General features: G+C 43.9%; 1 protein-coding gene across 2 annotated transcripts in view; it reads left to right on the plus strand.

Moving 5' to 3' along the window:
• Positions 1–25,851, plus strand: part of LOC124139547 (ADP-ribosylation factor-binding protein GGA1-like) — a 33,306-nt gene that overhangs the window by 2,954 nt on the left and 4,501 nt on the right. The window contains exons 2-16 of one of the 2 annotated variants that reach the window (XM_046506708.2): positions 48–208; positions 921–1,019; positions 1,505–1,663; positions 4,255–4,263; positions 8,126–8,188; positions 9,311–9,391; positions 9,834–9,971; positions 11,311–11,395; positions 11,641–11,742; positions 13,583–13,699; positions 14,242–14,333; positions 14,628–14,814; positions 17,225–17,369; positions 17,481–17,698; positions 24,968–25,134. In XM_046506708.2, the coding sequence (XP_046362664.1) occupies positions 48–208; positions 921–1,019; positions 1,505–1,663; positions 4,255–4,263; positions 8,126–8,188; positions 9,311–9,391; positions 9,834–9,971; positions 11,311–11,395; positions 11,641–11,742; positions 13,583–13,699; positions 14,242–14,333; positions 14,628–14,814; positions 17,225–17,369; positions 17,481–17,698; positions 24,968–25,134 (1,823 nt within the window). The remainder of the gene's footprint in view (positions 1–47; positions 209–920; positions 1,020–1,504; positions 1,664–4,254; positions 4,264–8,125; positions 8,189–9,310; positions 9,392–9,833; positions 9,972–11,310; positions 11,396–11,640; positions 11,743–13,582; positions 13,700–14,241; positions 14,334–14,627; positions 14,815–17,224; positions 17,370–17,480; positions 17,699–24,967; positions 25,135–25,851) is intronic. The other variant, XM_046506717.2, reaches the window with a different exon arrangement.

The raw sequence follows: 25,851 nt of genomic DNA on the forward strand, positions 1-25,851 counted from the left end.
ATACATAGTTGATGTTGAGTTCAAACAATGTTTATATGTGTTGCCAGACAAAGCGACAAACCCAGCCCAGAGAGATGAGGACTGGGACTTCATCATGGCATTCTGTGACAAGGTGAACCATGATCTGGAGGGGCCCCAGTTTGCCGTGCGACTCCTGGCACACAAGATACAGTCGCCCCAGGAGAGAGAGTCACTGTTTGCCCTCACTGTGAGATTTCCTTGTTAATCCACATTAGTCCTGACAATTATTCTTATTCACCATACCCCTGCTTGTAGATTTTCTCAAAGTGGCTAGAGTTGCATGGTATTCCCAGTTAAACTGTGTACCATGATTTGAAATACTAATGAATATGTATCACAATACATTTGGAAAATACTGGTATAATGCGTTTTTCAAAATCATGCATATTTTCATCTTGTGTGCAAAGTTTACATTCTTGTGATTGAAAAAGGTAAAACATTCGCAACCAGTTTTCTGTATATGATGTATCTATTACACATGCATTGTGACCATATATCAACAACGAGGTTGTAAAAATATGCCCATTTCAGACTTAAACTGTAAAATATAGAAAACATGATCGGAAAATCAACTTGAATATGTTTTGGTGCTATCGCAATCCATGAATCATTGTTGCGCTAAATTGCAATGCAAAAGTCTGGCCAATACCCATCACTAAAAGTGGCAGACATCTGAGACCTGCATCACTCTGTACTTTCCTGCCATGTCAACGTGATTTAGCTGACATGTCATAATACAACTGAAGTATGGTTCAATTTATGTAAAACCCAAATCATTTACTCTGTTTGAAGACACAACCTTCTTATAGCCTACACATGTACTTGACAGTATAAATGTTGTACTGTAGTGTGATCATGTTAGTTTTATCATTGTGGTTATTGTGTGTTTTCTCCTCCAGACACTGGAAGCATGTGTGAAGAACTGTGGCCGCAGATTTCATCAGGAAATTGGAAAATTTCGTTTTCTAAATGAGATTATCAAAGTTGTGTCTCCCAAGGTAAGTATGTCCATGATCACCAGGATACTGAGATTCCAGCAGTGATTTGGGGAGCCTAACATCTATCATGCTGGAATTTGCTGTGCAGAATTGTATTTTTTAGCCATGCCAAGATCCTTAAGCTCGGGGGGGCACATGTGGCCCAGTCATCATTGTTTTGCAGAGTTGTATCCCTTGGTCATCAAGGGTTCAAATCCTGGTTTGCCCTTATTATGTCTGAATACCTTTAAGCATGACATCAGGCTAACACAATCACTCACTCTGTCACGCCAGTAATGCTACACTGTTCTTGTGTTTTAACTGTTGATAGTTCCATGTAAAATATATGGTCTATATAGAATCAATGTGAACTCACTTGAACCTAATTCATCTTTTAGTTCTAAGTAGTAGGACATGTCATGAAGGTAGGGGTCCCTACAGTATTGTTACATGCAAACCCTGTTCACCTGTTCCCTCACTGACCTTCCAAATGGGGGTGTTTCCAGTATCTTGGCTCCAAGACAACAGAGAAAGTGAAGAAGAGGTGTATTGAGATTCTGTACAGCTGGAGCAAGGGCTTGACCCATGAGTGTAAGATCCAGGAGGCTTACACCATGCTCAAGACCCAGGGCATAGTGAAGGAGGATCCAACTTACGTGGACACAGTGAGTTAATCTTTACATCTGTAGAACACCTAAAGCAAAGGCTAATTTGGATAGGCATCAAGTGAAGGTTAAGCCCTATTATTACTCGAAGGGGCCTTTCGTGAAGATACTGCTGCTGTCTTTTGCATTTAGATGGCTGTTGTAGAACTAACATCATCAATTGGTTGAATACCTTTATAATATTACAGTGATCGCTCGCTATTGCGCTCTTCGATAAAGCGCTACTTCGGTTATTACGCGCGGTAACGCATGGCTCCCAAAATTTATGTACACTTTTAATACTGAGAGTTTTACACAGACATGATTGTATTGTTGTTCGTTGTTTATTTGCACATAACGCTTCTCATTGCATAATCAACGGTTTATCGCTGAATGGAGTTCTAATAATCTGTTTGAAAATATCCGCGGCAAGTCCCGGAAATACGATTGTTCAACTAGTTAACTTTTCACACTATACATCCTTTGATCTTAGAAGCGCATGCATGCAATAAAAGAGAACCACAAGTGAAGTTTATATTCTTAATTAGTGGGCAATCCAATTTAAGGCTAAACTGTCACACACATGTAGTTGCTGTCACAACACGGCGGTCATTCATTTCGTAATCGCGCTTTCGTAACATCGCCTGTTTTTTCCCCGTAGTTATAACAAGCGATTTCATTGGATTAAAATTTGTTTCAAATGACGCTTTCTTGCCGAAATCTGCTACAAGTTTCGTGATTGGTCAATTTTGAGCACGTGACCTCAGGCAGCCAATCAAGCTTTGATACAAAGCTCGTGTTTGATAAATTTCAGAAGTTAGCGAAAGATTTTTTGTTAAATCGTGTTATTCTGAAAGTTTTAAGCAGGAAATCACGATATATATTAAAAATATGGAACTTCGCGAATGTATCGTGCTAGGTTACGAGCTGTGACAAACGTATTTCATGCATATATTTTTGCATTAAACATTGTGTCCGAGCCGAGAATTCAAGGCGACGAAAGCCGAGATGTTATTTGACTTACATTACACGCGATCGCACGAAACGATGGAAATAATAACTTAGATGTAAGTTTGATTACTTTTAGATATATTTTTGTTGATTTTATTTATCACTTTGTATAATATATTTAAAGATTTGCTTAAAATAGTCTTTATTTTGCTCTTTGACATGTTCGATGCGGACCCGTTGTCGAAATGTGTGTCCGAGAATTTTATTTTCAATAACATCGCGGGAAATAGTGAATAATTTTTTAATTTATTGATAAAAAATGATAAATTAGAATGGACTACGTATTTCAGACATTGTGAAATATGACAGATTTAATAAATGAATGATATTACAGGTAGATCTAGGTCCATAAAAATATATACTATTTTGACGTGACGTGAGATAAACACATAGGCCTATTGATGATTTGAGATTTGCCGAGCGCGCTCCCCCGCCTCGGCCTCGGTTAAACGGCTCATCGTCTATAACGCCCACCAATTATTTGGACCCCATTGGTAGCGCAATAGCGAGCGATCACTGTATTTGGAAAACATTGGTTCAGGATTTTGACACCGAAGCACATCTATGTTGTTGTGGCTTATATACCTGATTATCATTCAGATTAATTAAAGACATTACCTCATCCTGAGGCAATGGAGTTAACTGACTTATAAAAGTCCAGTTTCCACTCTTGCCGAATTAGGCAGGAATTATGGAGTTACACTTTGGCTGGACCAACGAGCATAGTTCAATCAAAATCATGCAACAAAATCGACATCCAGTTCCTAATCAACATAGCCACAGCAGATTTCAGTCGACTGCAGGATTTGCAGAGGATGTCTTACAAATATTTCAGATACTTTTTCAAATATTTTCATGTTTTTAATCAAGGTGCTTAAGTGATTTGATGTACTTCACTAGATAAGACCTGTTTTATTATGATAAAGATCTTGATTATCAATGAGATCGTCTTGAATAGGCTCTGCCATTTTGTTTGAAGCAAATGCAAGACATATGAGAGATGGAACCTGATTGGTCAATAGGAAGGACATGGAAGGGACATAAATCGTAATAGCCACTTGTGGCACTATCATCGAGCTTCAAAATTCTAGCCTAGTCCGGCAAGGGTGGAAACTGGACTGTTACAATCAGTTAACTCCCTTGCCTCAGGATGATGTCTTGGGTAAAGCTGTATATTAAATTCCATGCCAGTCACACAATGTTAATGAACAAGGAAGAAATAAATTTGATAAATCCCAGTAGCTCCTAAAGGTCCTCCTGACGTGACTTGCAGTGGGATGACCTCACATCTTTGTATGGCAGCAGCAAGCATTAAGATCTGATCTTAATCATTTTCATTTTCAACTTTTAGTTCTATATCTCTATATTGGAATACAATGGCTTACGTGCCTGACAACAGTCAGTCAAGTTAAACAATGTAGTTGACGGTTCATACTGTCAACTAGAGTTTCTTTAATTATTGCTTTGGGAATTAGCTGATTGGTGCAGATTCTGTATGTGGAACCTTGGTCACCACAGTACTTTCAAATTACTGCAGTGTGCTCAGTTATCACTGTTTATCACTAATAAATCCATTTCAATTTTTCTTTGTCGGTGACCAGTTCTTCCAGGTAACCATAGCAATGTTTCTGCATTTTGCCTGTTTGTGTCAGCTTGCAGTTGGGAGTGTTTTCTGTTTACTGTTGATGTTGTCACTGCCATCTTTGTCTTCCACCAACTCTCAGAGTTCCAGGGTAAACATAAGACGTGTCTGATTTATGAACACAAGACACGTCTGATTAATGAGACATTAGTTTAAACATATGTCCTGTATGTTCATGGAATTGTACTAAATTTGGTTTATTGACATTCCTGATGAAAGACAATAGCCAGTGAAGTCAAATGTCAGATGACTGCAGCCAGACTGGCCTCACTGGTCTCACATTACCATGGCAAAATGATGTCCTGCCAGCCATTGCACTTTCATCAGACAGTACATAACGGACTGAGACACTTTACTCTTCCTTCGTGACTCAACAGGGGCACGGGTGGCCCAGTTGTGTAAGGCACTGTGATTCGCTGTGCAGAGTTGCGTCCCTTGGGCTCACCAGAAACCTATGAATGTGGGTTGAAATCCCAGTTCCCCCCAATTATGTTTCTAGGTTTGTTAGCACCATACCTGAGCTCGTGGGTTTCACCGAAGTGGTAAATGTCTGAGACCTGCATCACATTAAGCTGACACCCCCCCCCCCCCCGATATAACTGGAATAATGTTAAAACCCAACTCACTCATGACTCACCATGCAGCGACACATTTCTGTTTTTTCATTACATGACAGTGACACTTTGCTGTTCTGTTTTTAATCAGTGTCTCACACAAGTGGAGTTTGTTTGTAATCTTGCATTGTAGCACCTCTAGATAATCTAGGCCATGTCAAAAGTTTTTTCTTCTTTCGTATTGTGTTAGGTTAGTCCCTAAGAAACAGATCATGTCACCATGGCATCTAGGTCCTTAATGTTACTTTATTTAACAGTTCTGATGATCTTGGCCAATTTCGGGACTGAATTTGGATCTTGCGATTGAAATATATGTCTCTCTAAATGTTGCTGTAAAAACGTGATGTATCCCCTCCACAGCTGTATGTTGGGCTGGTATTTAACTTGAAAGGATCTCGGTTACTCAGTGCTCAAGATGGCGTTGGTGACATGTAGATGGTCGAGCCTGTTGAAAAGTTTATTCTCAATGAATATGAAGCATTTCTTTGTGATCATCTAATTGTATGTTTCCTGCAGTAATTCACTTTATTTCCTCAAGTGAAATGCATCTCTCTAACTTGATACACAGATTCAGTTAATATGTGATGCTGTTAGGGCCCACAGCATTCTCCACCGTGGAGGTTCCAGGTCAAAGTACCACCCCAGCACCTCATGTCTGTTGTATGATCATGTGGTGGAGCAACTGAAATGTGGCTTTGGTTGGTGAGACTGTGACATGGCTGATGGGTGCCAGTGGAGTGGATGGTTGTCATGTTTCCATTGCCTGGTTTTCCCGGTTGATTAGTTACACCACCCACCATGACATATCTAGGATACCGCTGGCAACATTCACTCACCAACACTTCTGTTTTTACATACACAGAGAATACTAAACAAGCCCCTGTGAAATAACAAGTGTTTTAAACAAGTGAATATTTCTGTCACCTGACAAGAGAAAACTGCTATTACAGGGGAGCTCGTTTAGTATTCCCTACTTGCCGTTTATAACTTTTTCTAAATATTTCACTCACGTGTATAACAGTTTGACAGAATAATACTTCAAACACGTCAAAAGTTGACACATATTAATATAATACCAACTCCTTTTAGAATTCAGGGGTCTGTTCCACAAAGCTTTCGTAGCGCTAAGGTTATCGTAACTCCCATACTTTTACATAGACTTACGACTGTCGTTGCGCTACAATTGCCTTGTGGAGCGGAACCCTGCACGCAAAGTTTACAATCACGTAATCAAAGTAATTGTGTGGAATTTTGTTGCAAGATCCCTGGCGAAGCAATGCCAGGTGATGTCAGCCTAGCAACAGGGTTGCTGGGGTCAGCAAATGTGCATAAGCTCCTCTCAGTGATCTATCATCTCTACACATAATGCCTTTGAATAAGTCCAGGGATATTTGTCAGTGAAACTTGTTCCTGCTGTACATAAGCAAGTGCTTTGGTATTACCCAATGTGTTAATACAGCTGTACATGTATTAACTGGGTAAGTCATAAAATACACAAATGGGTGAAGTTGTAACTTTCAATGCACAAGAACTGCTGTCCTATACACATGATACAGTCCTGCTATGGCCAAGTCAGAAGCATGACGATATTACTCTCCTTCATATCACAAATATATTGTTGGGTGTGCCCAGTCCCCCGATGTAATCACTTTGACTATCTATCACTACTGTGTTGTCCGACATGTGTGGTTGGCACAGTCATAGGCCAAAGTTGAGTTGAGTGAAGCCATGTTGTGTTGTAGGTTCCACTGTATTTGTGTTGACAGTCCCTGCTGTGATTTATGAAATTTGTTTCTTTAATCATGTTAATACTTTCTGTTTATTGTTTCATCATTATATTGATGTTGAACTTGTTGATACAAACTAAAGAAACACTAGTCATCATCCGACTGTGATGGGTCAGGTTATGCTGCCATGGCTGAGTCATTCAATTCCCAGATCACGGGGATATCTCATTGAATGATGTGCCATGTAAAATAGTAAAACTCTAGAAATGGATAGTACTTTGTTCTGGATCCTGGTTTGTTTTACATTTTGACTTCAAAGGATTATATGAAACTTGAGAAATGGATGTACCGGTAGTAATCAACAGGAATGAGAATCTTCCACTGATCCGCAGATTTCCGTCACTTTTAGTGACCACAAATTTGTTAAAATCTGATGGTTTCCCCCACAAACAATTATGGACCACGCTCTATTGCAAAGAAGTTTCAGCTGAAAAGGAAAATATGCATTCTCATGCTTGAATCAAGGGATTGTTGTGATAATCAGTGACAATGATAGTTATTTTAAACAATGTAGTTACCATGGTTACAGCCAGACAAGCATCATATGGGAATGGTTCTTATGTAGTCATAAAGGGTATGCTTGCTTGCCAAGAGGACTGATGACAGATATGTTAGTGTTAGCACGTCATGTTCATCTTCTGCACATGAAACAATTACAAAGTTCGAGAGATCAGTTGTACAGTATAAGCTATAGCCATGATAGGACCTTCAATACATATAAAGTCTGTCATCCCAGAGAATTGTGAACTCCTAGACATGGGACAAACATGGTATCATCTTGAAGGATGTCCAACATTTACTGTTGCCTAAACAAGATCACTAATCCTGCCGCTTAGTTGATAGGATTTGATATTTCTGACTTGGGTATCCCAAGTGGTGGAATGTGCTGATGAATCTGATGAAAAACTGTTGAGAATATGTACAATAGAATGTATAGATGTTGTCATGTTGTTAGGTTGCTTCTTACTGGCCTGTATTAAGATAAGAAAAGACATTGTATTTCATTCATCACTGTTTAAACACTTAGTTACGTTCTCTCTTTCATTTAAAAATTTAGTATTGACACAATACATGGACATGCTAACCTACAGAATGACTTAAGACTGTTACAGATGTTTCTTGTGATGAGTATGACAAGCAAAACGACCTATGAACAACCGGGTTAAAGTAGGTCTTCAGAAACCCACTTGCCGTGATAGGCAACCATGCTTGTTGTAAGAGGCGATTATGGGATCAGGTGGTCAGGCTTGCTAACTTGGTTGTTGCTTGTCATCGTTCCCAATTGCGTGGTTGATGCTCATGATGTCGATCACTGGATTGTCCAGACAAACCACCGTCATATAGTTGGAATATTGCTGAGTGAGGCATTTAACAACAAACAAACAAACAAGTCAAATGACAGCATTAATAATCCCTGTCTGTACTTCAGACCTTCGAGATCCCCCCAGAGCGGCCACGTAATGCTGTGTTTGAAGATGACGAGAAGGCCAAGGTAGGTAAAAGAGATGTAGATCTCATGCAGGTCATGTGATGAGACTGTAATGCGAATCAGCTAGTCAAAATGGCTACTCTGTAGGAATAGTGACCTTCAGGGTAGACCAACTTTCAGCTTTGACCAGGACCACGTTCCACAAAGTGTTCTATTGTAATTCCCGTCACTGACCGTTATAGTGCTCATTCCACAATGACGCCGTGGCTGATAGGTGCCCTCTACCCTGTAGACATGGTTTCATTCCACAATGACGCCGTGGCTGATAGGTGCCCTTAAACCCTGTAGACATGGCTTCATTCCACAATGACGCCGTGGCTGATAGGTGCCCTTATACCCTGTAGACATGGTTTCATTCCACAATGACGCCGTGGCTGATAGGTGCCCTTAAACCCTGTAGACATGGCTTCATTCCACAATGACGCCGTGGCTGATAGGTGCCCTTATACCCTGTAGACATGGCTTCATTCCACAATGACGCCGTGGCTGATAGGTGCCCTTCTACCCTGTAGACATGGCTTCATTCCACAATGACGCCGTGGCTGATAGGTGCCCTTCTACCCTGTAGACATGGCTTCATTCTGACACTACCTGCCACTGATGTTACATAGGGCACTTTCAGTAAGACACAGTATACTGTCACAAGAATCTCCTTAAAAGCTCATTTCAATTTGGATTTTTTTTTGCCTATTAGACTTAAAAAATAAAAGAATTGGTTCTCAGGTAATGACTTTTGAAAATATAGTGCAAGTGGGCAGTGTTTTTTGTTTTTTTTAGCTTGTTCAAACTAGAATGTAACCACATAAAAAGTTGTGTACCATCAACCTGGGAAAGGGCCTCCCTACATCAACAAGCATACAAACTACAAACCTATTGCCGCAATGACCATAACACGAGCTGCGCAGTGTGCATGTAAAGGGAAATAACTGCATGCTGTATTGTATTGCTTTGTTTTTAAGTTTTAGGATTTTTTTGTTTAATATTTTAAATGGAAATAAGAAAGAAACATGTGGCAGACTTTATCATGATGCGGGCGGTGCCTGAGAACCAAGACTATTATTTCTTTTAGCCTACTGTGATGAAAGCCTGGCTTGAAACATCACTGAACCTGTCTTTGTGTTGTAGCTTCTGTCTAAACTCCTGAAGAGTAAGAACCCCGATGACTTGCAGGCTGCCAACAGACTCATCAAGAACATGGTGAAGGAGGTAATACCACTGTGACAGGTTCCTGTCTATTGCAGCAGATCACATCCAGGGCTTAGTGTGGTCTTGATAGACTTCAAGTATCCTGGATATCTTTAACAGATTCAATATGTTTGACAGAGTACAAGTGTCTATCATGTCTATGATATGCAGTTTATTAACCAAGATTAGCTATCCAGACTATCCAGACTATCCAGACTATCCAGACTATCCAGACACATAATATCAGTTTGTTGCAGTGGTGTGAAAAAATTGTAAGAAGTTTCAAGAGTGAAAAGTGTGCTTCCAATGTTTCGAATATTAAAATGTAAAGTAAAGGTTTTCATGTAGAGACACATGACAACTTTTTCAGCATGTTCATGCCTTGCTTTATAAAATGTGTTGAACAAAGTAACTAGAACTGGTAAGTATATGCCTCTAACACGCTGGCTGGTCCTGGCTGTAGGATGCGGCTAAGTCGGAGAAGATATCCCGGCGGATCAATGAGCTGGAGACCATCAGCAACAACGTGAAGCTGCTGACAGAGATGATGTCCATCTACGACAAGAACACCACCACACAGGCAGAGAAAGACATGATGAAGGTATGTGCTACCTCCAAATGACAGGAGCCATGTTGTGGAGGATATTTCCTTGATCTCCCAAACTAGTTGTTATGGACTGGTGCAACGCATTGAAGAGTAGTTTACTTCAAGGACGGTTGTATTGTCATGTTAACACAGACAGATCTGTTGCACTTGATTTGGAAATCATTGACAGCTATTTGTAGAGAAGCTGCGATAGTGAACATGGTGTTAAATTGAATATGAGTCAGTCACTTGAATGGTCATTTTGGGAGGTAACCTGCTGCTGTTTGTACTGCACCATGAGTTGGTATGACATGTTTGTAAGAGCTGTCACCCATATTTCAAATTGACAGTAGCAAGCGTGTGATTGGCTGAAATTGAGGGTCAAGGTCATTTTACAGGAAGTGCAAGTGACACTTTTATTAAGGTAGCTGCAGGCATGCATCCAGAAGTGATGTCATTAAAACAGAAGTAATGTCATTAATCCAGAAGTGATGTCATTAAACCAGAAGTGATGTCATTAATCCATAAGTGATGTCATTAAACCAGAAGTGATGTCATTAATCCATAAGTGATGTCATTAAACCAGATGTAATGTCATTAATCCAGAAGTGATGTCATTAAACCAGATGTAATGTCATTAATCCAGAAGTGATGTCATTAAACCAGAAGTGATGTCATTAATCCATAAGTGATGTCATTAAACTAGAAGTGTTGCCTTTAAACCAGAACTGATGTCATTAATCCAGAAGTGATGTCATTAATCCATAAATGCCACTGGAAGGGAATTCCATATCATTTTCATCTTTCATAAGCAAGAGAAATGGGACTTTCAGGTTGTAGGTCCTGTATATCTCAGAGCAAGTCGTGTCATTAGACTGGAAATGCATGTTGGTTCCTCAATTGAATTGGCCAGGCAAGTTATTTTAATCTGTTTGAGGTTGCTCAAGGCCTGTGTTTCCCCTCACTGAAGCTGATAGTTGTGTCAGCCAGGAAGTATATGGTGGTAAATAGTGAGTCCTGGGCCCTTCTGGAAATGAAAAGGGGCGGTCGGGTAGCCTTAGTAGTTAAAAGCACTGCTCATCATGTTGAAGACCCGGGTTCCTTTTCCAACATAGGAACAGTGTGTTTAGCCCATTTCTGGTGTCCCCAGCTGGAATATAGCTGATATATAGCTGATATTGCTGGAATATTGCTAAAAGGAGTGTAAAACCGTCCTCGCTCACTCACTCTGGAAATGAAAATGAAGAAGCTGCTTCTGTTTGTAGAAGTATTTGCAGTCGTTTTCCTGGTTTATGTGGGACATTAACAGTGATTGATATACCAGTACTACACCTAGACCATGTGTTTTCCACAGGAGCTGCATGCAACACTGGAGAAGCTACGCCCCAACTTGTTCCGGCTCGCCAGCGATGTAGATGAGAAAGACAGTGACGGAATCAGTGAGTCACCAATATTTCCAGACCTAAGTTACTTGTATAAACCTACTTGTTCAAATCAGTTCAAATGCAGAAGTTTCAAATTTCATATTGATTCATGAAAAGATGAAATGTAAATTAAAATTTGAATCCCGCATGGGACTCAACCCCCAAAAGTACCAGAATCACCAATACTACTAAATGGCATTGTGTATTCAGTGGCCATACTTGCCATGGTAGAGGTTATTGTATTTTCTTCTTGTTTGAAGATGATATCCTGAAGGCTAATGACACAGTTATGAAGACAATGGGAGAATATAAGTCCAAGGTTGAGGGAATCCATGAAGAAGGAGACTGGGCTCATGGCAAAGGTAGGGGACTCTTGCTGCTGCTTTGGGAAGGAAAGCTGTGCAGATATTTGCTTCATGCAACAGTTATGTTTTGTGTACCAAGAAATGCTTAGCATTTGTACCTGTAGTTAATTGTAAACAGGTGAGATACTGTAGGCTTGGGATGCTAGTTGCTTTGTGTTATCAGATTGAAATAAATTTGTTTTATATTTATTTAAGCACATTCCAACTTTGAGTTTTATCCAGGTGGTGGATTGTCATTACTTTTTAGAAGTTGACCTTTTTGTGTTAAATTTTGTTTATTTATTAAAAGACCTGCTATGTGATCATAGCAGGTTCACTTCAGATCTACCAACTGGACAGACATAGTCCTGTCCTTGTCCCTACTGTTGAATAGCACAGTCCTTGGTTGTAGCCGTAACTGTTGAATAACATTGTCCTCTGGTCAACTGTTAAATATCACAGTCCTCTGTTGTAGCCATAACTGTTGAATAACATTGTCCTCTGGCCTAACTGTTGAATAGCACAGTCCTCGGTTGTAGCTGTAACTGTTGAATAAGATTGTCCTCTGACCTAACTGTTACATAGCAAAGTCCGCTGTTGTAGCTGTAGCTGTAACTGTTGAATAACTTTGTCCTCTGGCCTAATTGTTGAATAGCACAGTCCTTGGTTGTAGCTGTAACTGTTGAATAACATTGTCCTCTGGCCTAATTGTTGAATAGCACAGTCCTTGGTTGTAGCTGTAACTGTTGAATAACATTGTCCTCTGGCCTAATTGTTGAATAGCACAGTCCTCGGTTGTAGCTGTAACTGTTGAATAAGATTGTCCTCTGACCTAACTGTTACATAGCAAAGTCCGCTGTTGTAGCTGTAGCTGTAACTGTTGAATAACTTTGTCCTCTGGCCTAATTGTTGAATAGCACAGTCCTTGGTTGTAGCTGTAACTGTTGAATAACATTGTCCTCTGGCCTAATTGTTGAATAGCACAGTCCTTGGTTGTAGCTGTAACTGTTGAATAATATTGTCCTCTGGTCTAACTGTTGAATAGCACAGTCCTCGGTTGCAGCCGTAACTGTTGAATAACATTGTCCTCTGGCGTAACTGTTACATAGCACAGTCCGCTGTTGTAGCCGTAACTTTGAATAACATTGTCCTCTGGCCTAATTGTTGAATAGCACAGTCCTAGGTTGTAGCTGTAACTTTTGAATAACATTGTCCTCTGGTCAACTGTTAAATATTACAGTCCGCTGTGGTAGCCATAACTGTTGAATAACTTTGTCCTCTGGCCTAACTGTTGAATAGCACAGTCCTCGGTTGTAGCTGTAACTGTTGAATAACTTTGTCCTCTGGCCTAATTGTTGAATAGCACAGTCCTAGGTTGTAGCTGTAACTGTTGAATAACATTGTCCTCTGGTCAACTGTTAAATATCACAGTCCACTGTTGTAGCTGTAACTGTTGAATAACTTTGTCCTCTGGCCTAACTGTTGAATAGCACAGTCCTCGGTTGTAGCTGTAACTGTTGAATAACATTGTCCTCTGGCCTAACTGTTGAATATCACAGTCCTTGGTTGTAAAGGTGTCTGTTGAATAACTATGTCCTCTGGTCAACTATTGAATAGCACAGCCCGCTATTGCAGCCGTAACTGTTGAATAACATTGTCCTTTGGACAACTGTTGAATAGCACAATAAGCTGTTGTTACTGTAACTGTTGAATAACATTGTCGTATGTCCTAGCTGTAACTGCTTGTCATGCAATGTGCATTAAATTACTGTAACATAATCTGGTGCCATCAAAGTGACCCCTAAGTATACACAAGACCTGGCGCCTTCATAGTGATCCCCATCTATACTCCTCACAGATGCCTCCTCATTACTGGATCTCAACTTTGAACCATCGCCCAGCAGAGCAGCTAGAATTGAGCAATCCGCAACCTCCACCTCAACAGCCATCTTGGAGGGCGAATTCCAGGCATTAGGTAGTTTGTTTTAGGGATTATGAAAGAATTATGATATGAAAAGTTGTGCCATTTGATTTTCATTATGACATTTAAACAACATTGTTACTGAGTTGTGTCCTTAGACCTCCTGCTTTCTTATGGTAAACATGTGGTGGCGGGGATTGGCTATTGCTGCTTGTGATGTATACAGACGACTTTCTGGCAAGGGGCCAATATCCATTTTCCCTTTGTTTCAAAGCATGAGGGAAAAGAAAGATGCTTTAATGTTCAACAAGGTGATGATGATGAATCAATATGATCATATCAAAAAGGTCTTTCATTTTCCGTTTGCATCATTTACCACTCTTTGTAAGTAATCCTGCTTTGCAAACTTCTACTACATGCCAAGAAAGTGTTACTTGAAGTAAACTTGGCTGAAACATGTTTTCTTGTGTTGTCAACAGAACAAAAGCAGCTGCTATTTTGACTGCTACAAGCATAGGTATTTTAAAAGGAGGTATTAAGTCATCAGTGTAGTTACATTGACTGTTATGAAACATGTGCCTCCCTCCCTCGATTAGGTCTGGATGACAAGAAGGTGTCCGGGACCCAGGCGTCCGACAGCTCTGTCCTCAGTGAACTAGATGACATATTTGGAGCTGCTGCACAACAGGTACTTCTTGCAGGTTTCCACACATTTGAAAAGGCCTTTAATTGTTTTGTTCTGTCTCTATTGAAAAATCCTTGAATGTCGATTCTTCCATAAAAAGGTTTGAAAAAGGATAATTTGCCTTGGAAAGGTGCTTTTGATCAATTTACAGTAGTCATCTCCTTTCCAATGAATAGGTGTCATGTGATCAAGAGTCAAATATGCCCAAATCTGTAACAACTGTGCAGCAGTGCAAGTAGCCAGGTTGAGAAGGAAGTTGACATACACGTGCTACAAATATTTACATCCCTTTTCCAGCCTGTTTCCAAACCCCCGCAGCCTGCTTTGTCTCAAGCCATGTCCACAGCAGGAATGTTTGCCTCCGGCACAGCGCCAGTCATGGGAGCAGCGGCACCATTCCCCGTCATGGTGCCAGCGATGGGCCAGCAGCCTGGATTTTCACCATTTGGGCAGCTGCAGCAGCCTGTAGCACCAGCAGTACAAGGTACCACTGTTCTGTCATACACAACCTGTAGTACCAACAGTACAAGGTACCACTGTTCTGTCCTACACAACCTGTAGTACCAGCAGTACAAGGTACCACTGTTCTGTCATACACAGCCTGTAGCACCAGCAGTACAAGGTACCACTGTTCTGTCCTATACAACCTGTAGTACCAGCAGTACAAGGTACCACTGTTCTGTCATACACAAACTGTAGTACCAGCAGTACAAGGTACCACTGTTCTGTCCTACACAACCTGTAGTACCAGCAGTACAAGGTACCACTGTTCTGTCCTACACAACCTGTAGTACCAGCAGTACAAGGTACCACTGTTCTGTCCTACACAACCTGTAGTACCAGCAGTACAAGGTACCACTGTTCTGTCATACACAACCTGTAGTACCAGCAGTACAAGGTATCACTGTTCTGTCCTACACAGCCTGTAGCACCAGCAGTACAAGGTACCACTGTTCTGTCCTACACAACTTGTAGCACCAGCAGTACAAGGTACCACTGTTCTGTCCTATACAACCTGTAGTACCAGCAGTACAAGGTATCACTGTTCTGTCCTATACAACCTGTAGCACCAGCAGTACAAGGTATCACTGTTCTGTCCTATACAACCTGTAGTACCAGCAGTACAAGGTACCACTGTTCTGTCCTACACAACCTGTAGCACCAGCAGTACAAGGTACCACTGTTCTGTCCTACACAACCTGTAGCACCAGCAGTACAAGGTACCACTGTTCTGTCCTACACAACCTGTAGCACCAGCAGTACAAGGTACCACTGTTCTGTCCTATACAACCTGTAGCACCAGCAGTACAAGGTACCACTGTTCTGTCATACACAACCTGTAGCACCAGCAGTACAAGGTACCACTGTTCTGTCCTATACAACCTGTAGTACGAGCAGTACAAGGTATCACTGTTCTGTCCTACACAAACTGTAGTACCAGCAGTACAAGGTACCACTGTTCTGTCATACACAAACTGTAGTACCAGCAGTACAAGGTATCACTGTTCTGTCCTATACAACCTGCAGCACCAGCAGTACAAGGTACCACTGTTCTGTCCTACACAAACTGTAGTACCAGCAGTACAAGGTATCACTGTTCTCTCCTATACAACCTGTAGTACCATCAGTACAAGGTATCACTGTTCTGTCCTATACAACCTGTAGTACCAGCAGTACAAGGTACCACTGTTCTGTCCTACACAACCTGTAGTACCAGCAGTACAAGGTACCACTGTTCTGTCCTACACAACCTGTAGTACCAGCAGTACAAGGTACCACTGTTCTGTCCTATACAACCTGTAGCACCAGCAGTACAAGGTATCACTGTTCTGTCATACACAACCTGTAGTACCAGCAGTACAAGGTACCACTGTTCTGTCCTATACAACCTGTAGTACCAGCAGTACAAGGTACCACTGTTCTGTCCTACACAACCTGTAGTACCAGCAGTACAAGGTACCACTGTTCTGTCATACACAGCCTGTAGCACCAGCAGTACAAGGTACCACTGTTCTGTCCTACACAACCTGTAGCACCAGCAGTACAAGGTACCACTGTTCTGTCCTACACAACCTGTAGTACCAGCAGTACAAGGTACCACTGTTCTGTCCTATACAACCTGTAGCACCAGCAGTACAAGGTACCACTGTTCTGTCCTACACAACCTGTAGTACCAGCAGTACAAGGTACCACTATTCTGTCCTATACAACCTGTAGTACCAGCAGTACAAGGTACCACTGTCCTGCACTTCTGATTGCATGGCATGGCTGCAGATAAGCTGTGCTATTACTCACTCACTCACTCTAAATAGAATTGGTATTTTTAGGTGATTTCCAAATTAAAATTTCAATGCAGTTACTGACCACACAAGCTCAATAAATAATCAATATATTATATAGAAACACACAGTTTTAGGTTTACACTCATTAAATGAGTCAAATAAGTGGCAGCAGCGACAAGTAACAGGCCCTACAATATATGTCGGTGCACTCATGAATGTCAAGAAATTTTCACTGTTCATCAAATAGACCTGTCTTTGTTCTTGAGTCAGAAATAGTGATAGAAGCTGGCAGGGATTCAGTGTTTTCAGATAGGCCTTTAATTACATTGGTGTCGCTCTTATGTATAGAGCCCACCCAAAACCTCTAAAACTTTCAAGCTTGTAATTGTTGTTAGTAACCAAGGGAGGTAACTCTAATCACACTTCCTGTTACAATCGGGCAACAATGTTTGCTGCTACTGATAATCACTACAAATAAATCTACAACAACCTCTACTGCCACATAACAGTATGAAACATCCTTGTCTGTTTCGTCTTCCTATTGTGTGTAAATGCTGTTGGGTATTAAAGCACATCAACCAGAATACATCCTATGACTGTTGCTACCTGCAGGAGTTCAGGCCTCAAGCGCATCAACTGGCGTGTCATCACAGAAAGTACCAGTGACTGCAATGGCTGACCTTGACCTCCTAGGTCAGAATCTGCTACAGCAGAGTTTGGGTGGAAAGGACCAGCGCAATCACTTCCCTCCACAACAGTACGTGTTTTTCCTTCTCTCACACTCTTTGGTTAAACATCCATGTTGGGCAACAGTAGGTGGCCGTCTGCCTCTCACACGCTCTCATCGTTGAAGTCTTCCATGTTTCAGAACAACACCAAAGAAGATGACCATGAATCAACTTGCTGCGGTGTCTGCTGGTAGCCAATCAGCACCAGGCACACAGCCTACTTTACTTTTATTAGCCAATCAGAATTCATCCTCACAGTCTACAGCAATACTCAACCCAGTGGGTCCCGGGAGTGCTGTATCACAAGAGCTACTTCCCCTAACTGACATCTTCGTTCCCCTAGAAAACATCAAACCAGGTGAGATAGCTATATCCATAGCAAAATATACCAGTGAAAATATTAGGGAATATCCAAAAATGACAACAGATCTGATATACATGCAGATGTGTTTATTGTTGGTAATGAGTGGATCAAGTTCCCAACAATGAAGGATTTGACAAGACATGCTTATCATTTCATAGAGGGAAGCTGCAATCAAAACAGCTTGTCATGGTCATCTGGGGTGAAGTTTGAAAAAACAATGTGTTGCCCATAAGTAATGGGTGAATTACATTAAGTAATACGTTACCACTGTTATACCGAGGCTGTTGTCTCCCACAACTGCTGCTATAGCGAAATCTACCACAGAGATCTCAATTACCTCATGCAGCACGTGCGTAGCCACCTAGCTGCCATGTGACACCCTTCACTCTTGTCTCTTCGCTTGCTCTAGCAAGACGTACAATAAACTGCTCAAGCGTTCCAGTTTCTCCGACCATTCGGTGATATTTATTACTGTTTATTCTCTCTAATAAACTGTGCTTTTACGGGGCGTTTGCTGTAACTACGCTTGGAAATATTTTCCCGCCAAAAGGAAATATTTTTCCCGCCCTTTTTTTCTATATACTTGCGGGGTGTCTCGTATGCACGTTGCGTCTTACGTTCCCCTGTTCTAGTATATCTTGGGGTTTTTACATCACTTATACCTCTATATGTTATATGTGTATGTTCTATATTCACATTGCTCGTTTATTTTCTTGTGAAAATACTCGTTTGTGACTATTTGTGGTGCGTGTGTTGTAACCATGTTTTGCTCTTTGTTCATAGTACAAACAAAATGTCTGACATGGATGTTTCGCCGTCCTCCACCCCCTCTACCCCCGCAACCAGGAGCTGCGGGGTGTGCCGCAAGCGAGCGCTACCGGCTGTATGTGCAGTCCGTTTCCACCCCTGTGGTGGCCGGCTCGTCCGGTCGGGGTCCCCTTGCGGGTACCACCACCACGGCTGCGGCGGATCCCTTGGCGGCCCGTGGGCTGTCCGGGGATTCCGTCGCTGCATTACTTGCATAACTTGTGGACTCCAAGCTGGCGGCCTTATCTCAGGATAGGCCGCTGGCTGTTCCGTCCCCGGCCACTTAGGTGGCCGCGGGGTCAGACGCGGGGTTCACCGGTACGGCGGCGGCTCCCGTGGTCACCGGTCCTTCCCACGAACCGTTGCTCCCGCTATCGGTTAAGGACCGCGTGGCCATGGTTTATGACCTCTTTGAGGACATGCCCCGGCCGGTACCGCGGGGAATCCACGACTGTGGGTTCCTCCGAGGTATACGATGAGTCTTCCGACACGGCTTTCCCCGCATCAACCTTGCTGCGCGGTATCAAGCCTTCCTTGGAGAACGCCTTCGCGGCGGCCTCCGGTCGGGGTCTCCCGTTGCCTCCGACGTCGTGGAGAAAGGGTTTATTCCCGGTACATGTCCTTGCCTTTCCCGAGGCTGGTCCTACCGCGGAGGCCCATGTTGAGCGGTTGGGTGTCCATGCCCCATTGGCTGCTACGGTAACGCAAGCTACCTTGCACCAGCTGGACGCCCTCGCTCGGCACTCCATGTTTTTTAACGGAGACACTTACTTGGCTGCAGCGGCCCGTCTGGTCGAAGGTTCTCCCACGGACCGTGACCAGCGCATTTACAACTGCCTGCTCAGTTTAAATGCTTCCCTGGAGTACGTTGCCGAGGACTCTCGGCACACACTTGCTCTTGTTGGGTCCCTGCATAGGCGCCTGGGTGCCGCTCCTAACCGGAGCACGCCCCAGGCTGCTGCGGCCGGTAGGTCTAAGGGGTCGGGTTCTTCTTCCTCTGGGAAGTAGCCCCGCCCTGAGGGCTCCGGTATGGGCAATCAGCTGCCCTTTCGCGGGAAGACGGGGAACTGGGGGAAGCTCACGTCGTCTAAGGACGGCAAGGGCCCCTCCAGATGACTCTCATTGGAGGGGTTCGTATGCCGACAGCGCCATCTTCGGTTGGCCCTTAGGTGAACCCGAGTCACTTGGCCCTTGACAGTTGCGCCTGCCGCAGCCTGTCAGGGCCCCCTTTTCTTCCCCAGTGGGAGCCAGACTCCAGACTTACGGGGAGAATTGGGAACAAGTGTTCGACGACCCGTGGGTGGTCAACACGATTCGGTACGGCTATCGGCTTGATCTCAAAGCGAATCCGCCGCTCACCGTTGCCCTGTTGGCAGGTTTCGATTCGGGAACCGATCTTCCCATCCTCGCCGATGCCATCGGCAGGTTGGTGGAGAAGGGGCAGTACAGGAGTTAGCTCTACCAGAAATAACACCGGGGTTTTACTCCAGGATATTTCTCGTTCCCAAGTAGGACAGTGCCAAACTCAGAATGTTTCACACGTCCGCTCACTGGCTGTTCACCCGGTTAACCACCCCCATAGTGGGGTTCCTCCACAGGAGGGGTGTCCGGTACTTCGCGTACCTGGACGACTCGCTAGTAGCAAATCGAATGACGGACACCCTGTCACGCCATCTCGTTTTCGCACGTCGGCTCTTGGAGCAATTGGGGTGGATTATCAATCTCCCCAAGAGCGAGTTAACCCCTTCTCAGAACTTGCTGTTCATCTCGGAGGTTGGTTCAACACGGTGTCCCATCGCCTCTTTGTCCCCCCAGACCGGTGGCACAAGATTCAGGCGATGATTGCCAAAGTCTTAGCGGTGCAACAGACTGTTCACTTTTGGGATCAGCTGTTAGGGCTACTTGTATCAGCCCAGGACTGCACCGAACGGGGTCGTCTCCAACTCCGCCCGCTGCAACGGTTTTTAATCCAGTTGTTAGCAACGGAGGTGAACAGTGCGACCGTCGCCCTCCCGGATCGGTTCCGACCGCATCTGGAGTGGTGGACGGTCCCTTACAATGTCTTATCAGGAGTCTCTATGTGGCCCTACCGGGCCACGTTGACCCTGTATACAGACGCCTCTCTAGTGGGCTGGGGCGCCCATCTAGAGGGGGAGGTGAGCTCGGGGCTGTGGTGCGTAGACGAACTAGGTCTTCACATCAATTGTCTCGAGTTCAAGGCAGTGATCAACACAGTCAATCACTGGAAGCATCGTCTCGTCAACACCCGGCTCATGCTGGCGACCGACAACACGACGGTAGTGTCCTATGTGAACAAACTGGGGGGAACCCACAGTCACTCGCTACTCGATCTCACGTTCGAGTTTTACGCTCTGGTGGACAGTGTCCCGTGCCAGATACGCGCCTGTCACATCCCCGGTGTGCGGAACGTACTGGCCGATGCTCTATCGAGGCCTCGGGATCCGAGCCCCACAGAGTGGATGCTGAACCCAGTAGTGTTTCAGTGGCTGTGCGAACGTTTGGGTCGTCCGATGGTCGACCTGTTCGCAACGCGGTTCAACAATCAACTCCCGTTGTTTGTATCACCAGTCCCGGACCCGAGGGCCATCGATCACGATGCTCTCGCATTAGACTGGACGGGCTTGGACGCTTATGCTTACCCGCCGACAGCGTTGATACCACACATTCTAAGCCGGCTCCGAGGAGTTCGCTGTCCAATGTTACTGATCGCGCCCATGTGGCCGAACAGATCGTGGTACCCCGACTTGCTGACCCAGGTCACGCAGTCGCCACTTCCACTGCCTGTGAGACCGGATCTCTTGATCCACCCTCACACCCGTCAGCTTCATCCAAACGCAGGGCAGTTCAATCTGCACGCGTGGATGTTGTCACCGAGCGTCTGAGGAGTAAAGGTTTTTCTCGCCGGGCGTCTCGGGCATATGTTAGTATGCATCGTGATTCTCCCCAGAAGGTGTATAATGCACGTTGGGTTATTTTCGCGAAGTGGTGTTGTAAACATCACATTCATTCGCCAGATAAGGTATCTGTGCAGGATATTGCTCGTTTCATGTCTCACTTGCGAGAGACCCGGAAACTCTCCGGGGGTTCAATTGCCAACTATGTCTCGTCCGTTGCTACGGTACGGGACGGGACGTTGCTATGGGTACCAGTCTCTCCAAAGAGCCGGTGATACGGGGTATTATCAAGGGTTTCAAACAGCACGATCTTAAGAAGGGCCGCCTTCGGGCACCGGCCTGGGATCTTTCCCTAGTGTTGCAATCACTTACGGAAGCTCCGTATGAACCCTTGCATAGTGCTTCGTTCCGGCATGTGACTTGGAAAACAGCATTTCTCCTCTCCTTTGCCACGGCGGCACGTGTATCCGAAATTCATGCACTCGATGTCGCCAAGGTACGATTCGATAGGGGTGACGAAGGAGCGGTCCGCCTGGGCCTGCTCATGGGCTTCGTCGCCAAGAATCAGAGAGTCGGGCAAACGGAGAGAGAATTCACTGTAAGATCACTCAAAGAAATCTTACATCCTGCTGATACTGAGGACAGAGCGCTGTGTCCGGTTAGGGCCCTTAAGTATTATCTTAAGGCTTCGAATGAACGTAGACAAGGTCTCGGGGGTTACCGGTAGCGGGGTCACACCCGCACGAGATCAGGGCGCTAGCGGCAACATTTGCCCTACACTCGAATATCTCTGTTCGCAGAATATTACGAGGTTGTTACTGGCGTTCTGACTCGGTTTTTGCCAATCATTACCTCAAACAGGTCGCTGATGCCGTCGTGGAGAGTGTGCACTGTCTTGGCCCGCGGATCGCGGCGCAAGCGGGCACCTAAGGGGTGTGCCCAGCGCAATTCCGAACTCCTCAGGCGTCAGACCTTGCACGGTGGTCAATCTGGATCGACTCCATTGTTCCCACTGCCGTGGGTACAGGAGTTGGGGTCCCGCAAACCAGCGCACTCACACCACAGGTGAGGGCGGCTTTTTGTGTGCTTTGTCCTTATTTGTATTTTGACAATTATGTATTTAATTGTCTGTCGTGTATCCCAACCTTGTGATGCATGCTTACAAATACTGGAATTAGGTCACGCGCCTAATGCATACTTTAAGTAGGCTTGCTCTGGGATATACGGTCTGAATAAAATTAATTTCCCTCTTTTCGACTGTTTAACCTGATCTAAGATTTAGCTCACGCGGATACAGTGTTCTCATCCGCTGCGGCGATGAAATACCTATCCAGTGGGGCCGTTTGGAGTCACCAATCGTTTTGGCAATGACGATTGAGCCTTACGGTATGCGCTTGACAGTGCTTTGGTATTCCTATAGGGTAACGCCTAGCTAGGTGCATGCGCATCGAGTGCTTCCGCCTTGGTGTTTACTTCCGCTGGTCGGAAGGAACGCTAGCAGTCAGGATTCGGGTTGTAGGTGCTCCCCACCGCCTACTGTGGTAGTCAGCCTCGGTATAACAGTGGTAACGTATTACTTAATGTAATTTGTAGAATTTTCCTATTCGGAATATTCTATAAGTAATACGTTACCACTGGGCTGCTGCCCGCCCGTCCGTCCCCCGAGCACTTGCTCTCGCAAGAGACAAGAGTGAAGGGTGTCACATGGCAGCTAGGTGGCTACGCACGTGCTGCATGAGGTAATTGAGATCTCTGTGGTAGATTTCGCTATAGCAGCAGTTGTGGGAGACAACAGCCTCGGAATAACAGTGGTAACGTATTACTTATAGAATATTCCGAATAGGAAAATTCTACAAAATTACCAGGTCTCAACATGGCATGCTCCTGATCAGCTATCCACTGGTCACTGTTGGTATCCCACACATGTGGTGCACAAGGCCCAGGTTATCTCGGGTAGTGCCAGGCATTGTAAATGTTGACTGGTGTTGTGCTCAACAGGGGTAAAATTGGGGCTCAGTGTAGGTCACACTAATGTGATGCTCCACTACTCTACTGTGTGCTTGTCCATTGTCATATTGGACGGCCCTCTCACTGATGGAGTGCAGTGTGTCCGTTATGGAGATCCCACCCTCTACCATCACTGACCAACCACCACCATACCAAGCATTCTGGCTCACAACTAAGTTGTGTTAGTTTCACACCTATCAAGGAAGTCTAGGGTGAATCTGGATTCATCTGTGAACAGTACACGTGAACATTGTTTGTTCCCCAAGTGCCTCTGCACCATTTCAGGCTGCGGTGTGGTGATCACACAAATGTGGCTGTCATGTATGCAGCTGCCTGAAATGGAACTCAAGCACCAGTATCCCTGTGTAGGCCTACATGGTGGGTGATGTCACCAGCTGTTAGTCCTTCATTTCCTAGAACCTGAGTCAACATTTTGTGTTTGGCATGATCTGTTCGACAATCTGTTGATCATAGACTGTGCCACATTAACTCTTTTTGCTACAATTTGTAGACTTATACCAAACTGAAGCATGCCTATAGCCCTACAATGTTCTTTATGTGGCAATGCTGCATTGTTAATCATGTTATTTGGACACCATAGCAGATGTGTTTGATTTACGTTTTTGGAAAGTAATCTATAAACAGCACAGAACGGTTCCAAGTGTAATGATATAAAAATGTCACTTCATATAGTATAAACCCACAAGCCTACTTCCATAATAAATAGTTTACCTTGTCCTGACTTGTCTCCATCATTCTCTGGCAATTGTTGAGGTTTGTTATTTCAATAATGTATTTTTTTAGAGTAAAATTATCATTTATACTTATCCTGACTCATACTAGTTGCTTACCTCAACCCAATACCTTCTAAAGGTATTGGAAAATTCCTGAACTGTGTTCCAGGAGAACAGAAGAAACACTATAACTAAACTGAAACTCTATAATCGTTTAAAGTAAGCGGGAAAATATTTCCTAGCACTCTTTATAAAACCCACAAAATCTATTAGATTTACTTCAATCCTTCCCAAGAAGGAGGTGGTACCCCATAAGGATAGAAGAAGAATTAAGAAGAATATTACGTTCCCATGAGGTTAATTGAACAGATCTCAATCTGAATCTTGCACACAGGTGGAACCCACCACCTTCCGTGGGATTCAAGCAGTCAGGATAAGGTAAAATAGGTAAAAAGGATTTCAGTATGAGCATCATTTAGATTTATCCTGACTCATGCGCTATGGCACCCACCCAGCCATCCCCTCGTTCCCTCTGTTTCGGGTGTTAGGTGAGGGAAATGAGTGATGAGTAGACTGGCTTGGTCATGCGCAGGCCAGGGGTGCGTTCAGGTGAGCTGTTTTTATGTGTTCTCCGGGAACACAGTTTAGGATGTTTCCACTACCTTTTGGAAATGAGTTTTTTACTCTATTAAATACATTATTGAAATTACAAACCTGATCCATTCCCAGAGAATAATGTAGACGAGGTGAGTAGCCACTGATGTAAGTCTAACCCTTTTCAACAAACATGTTCTCTGCAGCCACAGACATGCCCCCAGTGACAGCCTATGACAAGAACAGTGTCAAGACCGTGATTCATTTTGCGACAGACAAGCCTCGGTCGGATGTACTTGTTATGGTCCTCTCAACACTGTCCACCAACACAAGTCCCATCAAGAAGTTTGTTTTCCAGGCAGCTGTGCCAAAAGTAAGCTTAGTCAGATGGGGAAAGCACAAAAGTAATAGTCCTTATGAGGTACATAACTATAGTTAGTACACAACATTCACTGTTACAGTTGATGTTAGTGATGTTATTTCCATGCCTCCAGGTATTGAAGGTGTACAGGTGATGTTATTTCCATGCGTACAGGTGATACAGGTGTACAGGTGATGTTAGTGATGTTATTTCCATGCTTCCAGGGAATGAAGGTGTACAGGTGATGATAGTGATGTTATTTCCATGCGTACAGGTGATAAAGGTGTACAGGTGATGTTAGTGATGTTATTTCCATGTGCACAGGTGATAAAGGTGTACAGGTGATGTTAGTGATGTTATTTCCATGCATACAGGTGGTGAAGGTGTACAGGTGATGTTATTTCCATGCCTCCAGGGGAAGAAGGTGTACAGGTGATGTTAGTGATGTTATTTCCATGTGTACAGGTGATAAAGGTGTACAGGTGATGTTAGTGATGTTATTTCCATGTGCACAGGTGATAAAGGTGTACAGGTGATGTTAGTGATGTTATTTCCATGCATACAGGTGGTGAAGGTGTACAGGTGATGTTATTTCCATGCCTCCAGGGGAAGGTGTACAGGTGATGTTAGTGATGTTATTTCCATGTGTACAGGTGATAAAGGTGTACAGGTGATGTTAGTGATGTTATTTCCATGCCTCCAGGTGATAAAGGTGTACAGGTGATGTTA

Source organism: Haliotis rufescens, unplaced genomic scaffold (genome assembly GCF_023055435.1).
Source record: "Haliotis rufescens isolate VD_foot unplaced genomic scaffold, xgHalRufe1.0.p SCAF_28, whole genome shotgun sequence".
Taxonomy (NCBI): domain Eukaryota; kingdom Metazoa; phylum Mollusca; class Gastropoda; order Lepetellida; family Haliotidae; genus Haliotis; species Haliotis rufescens.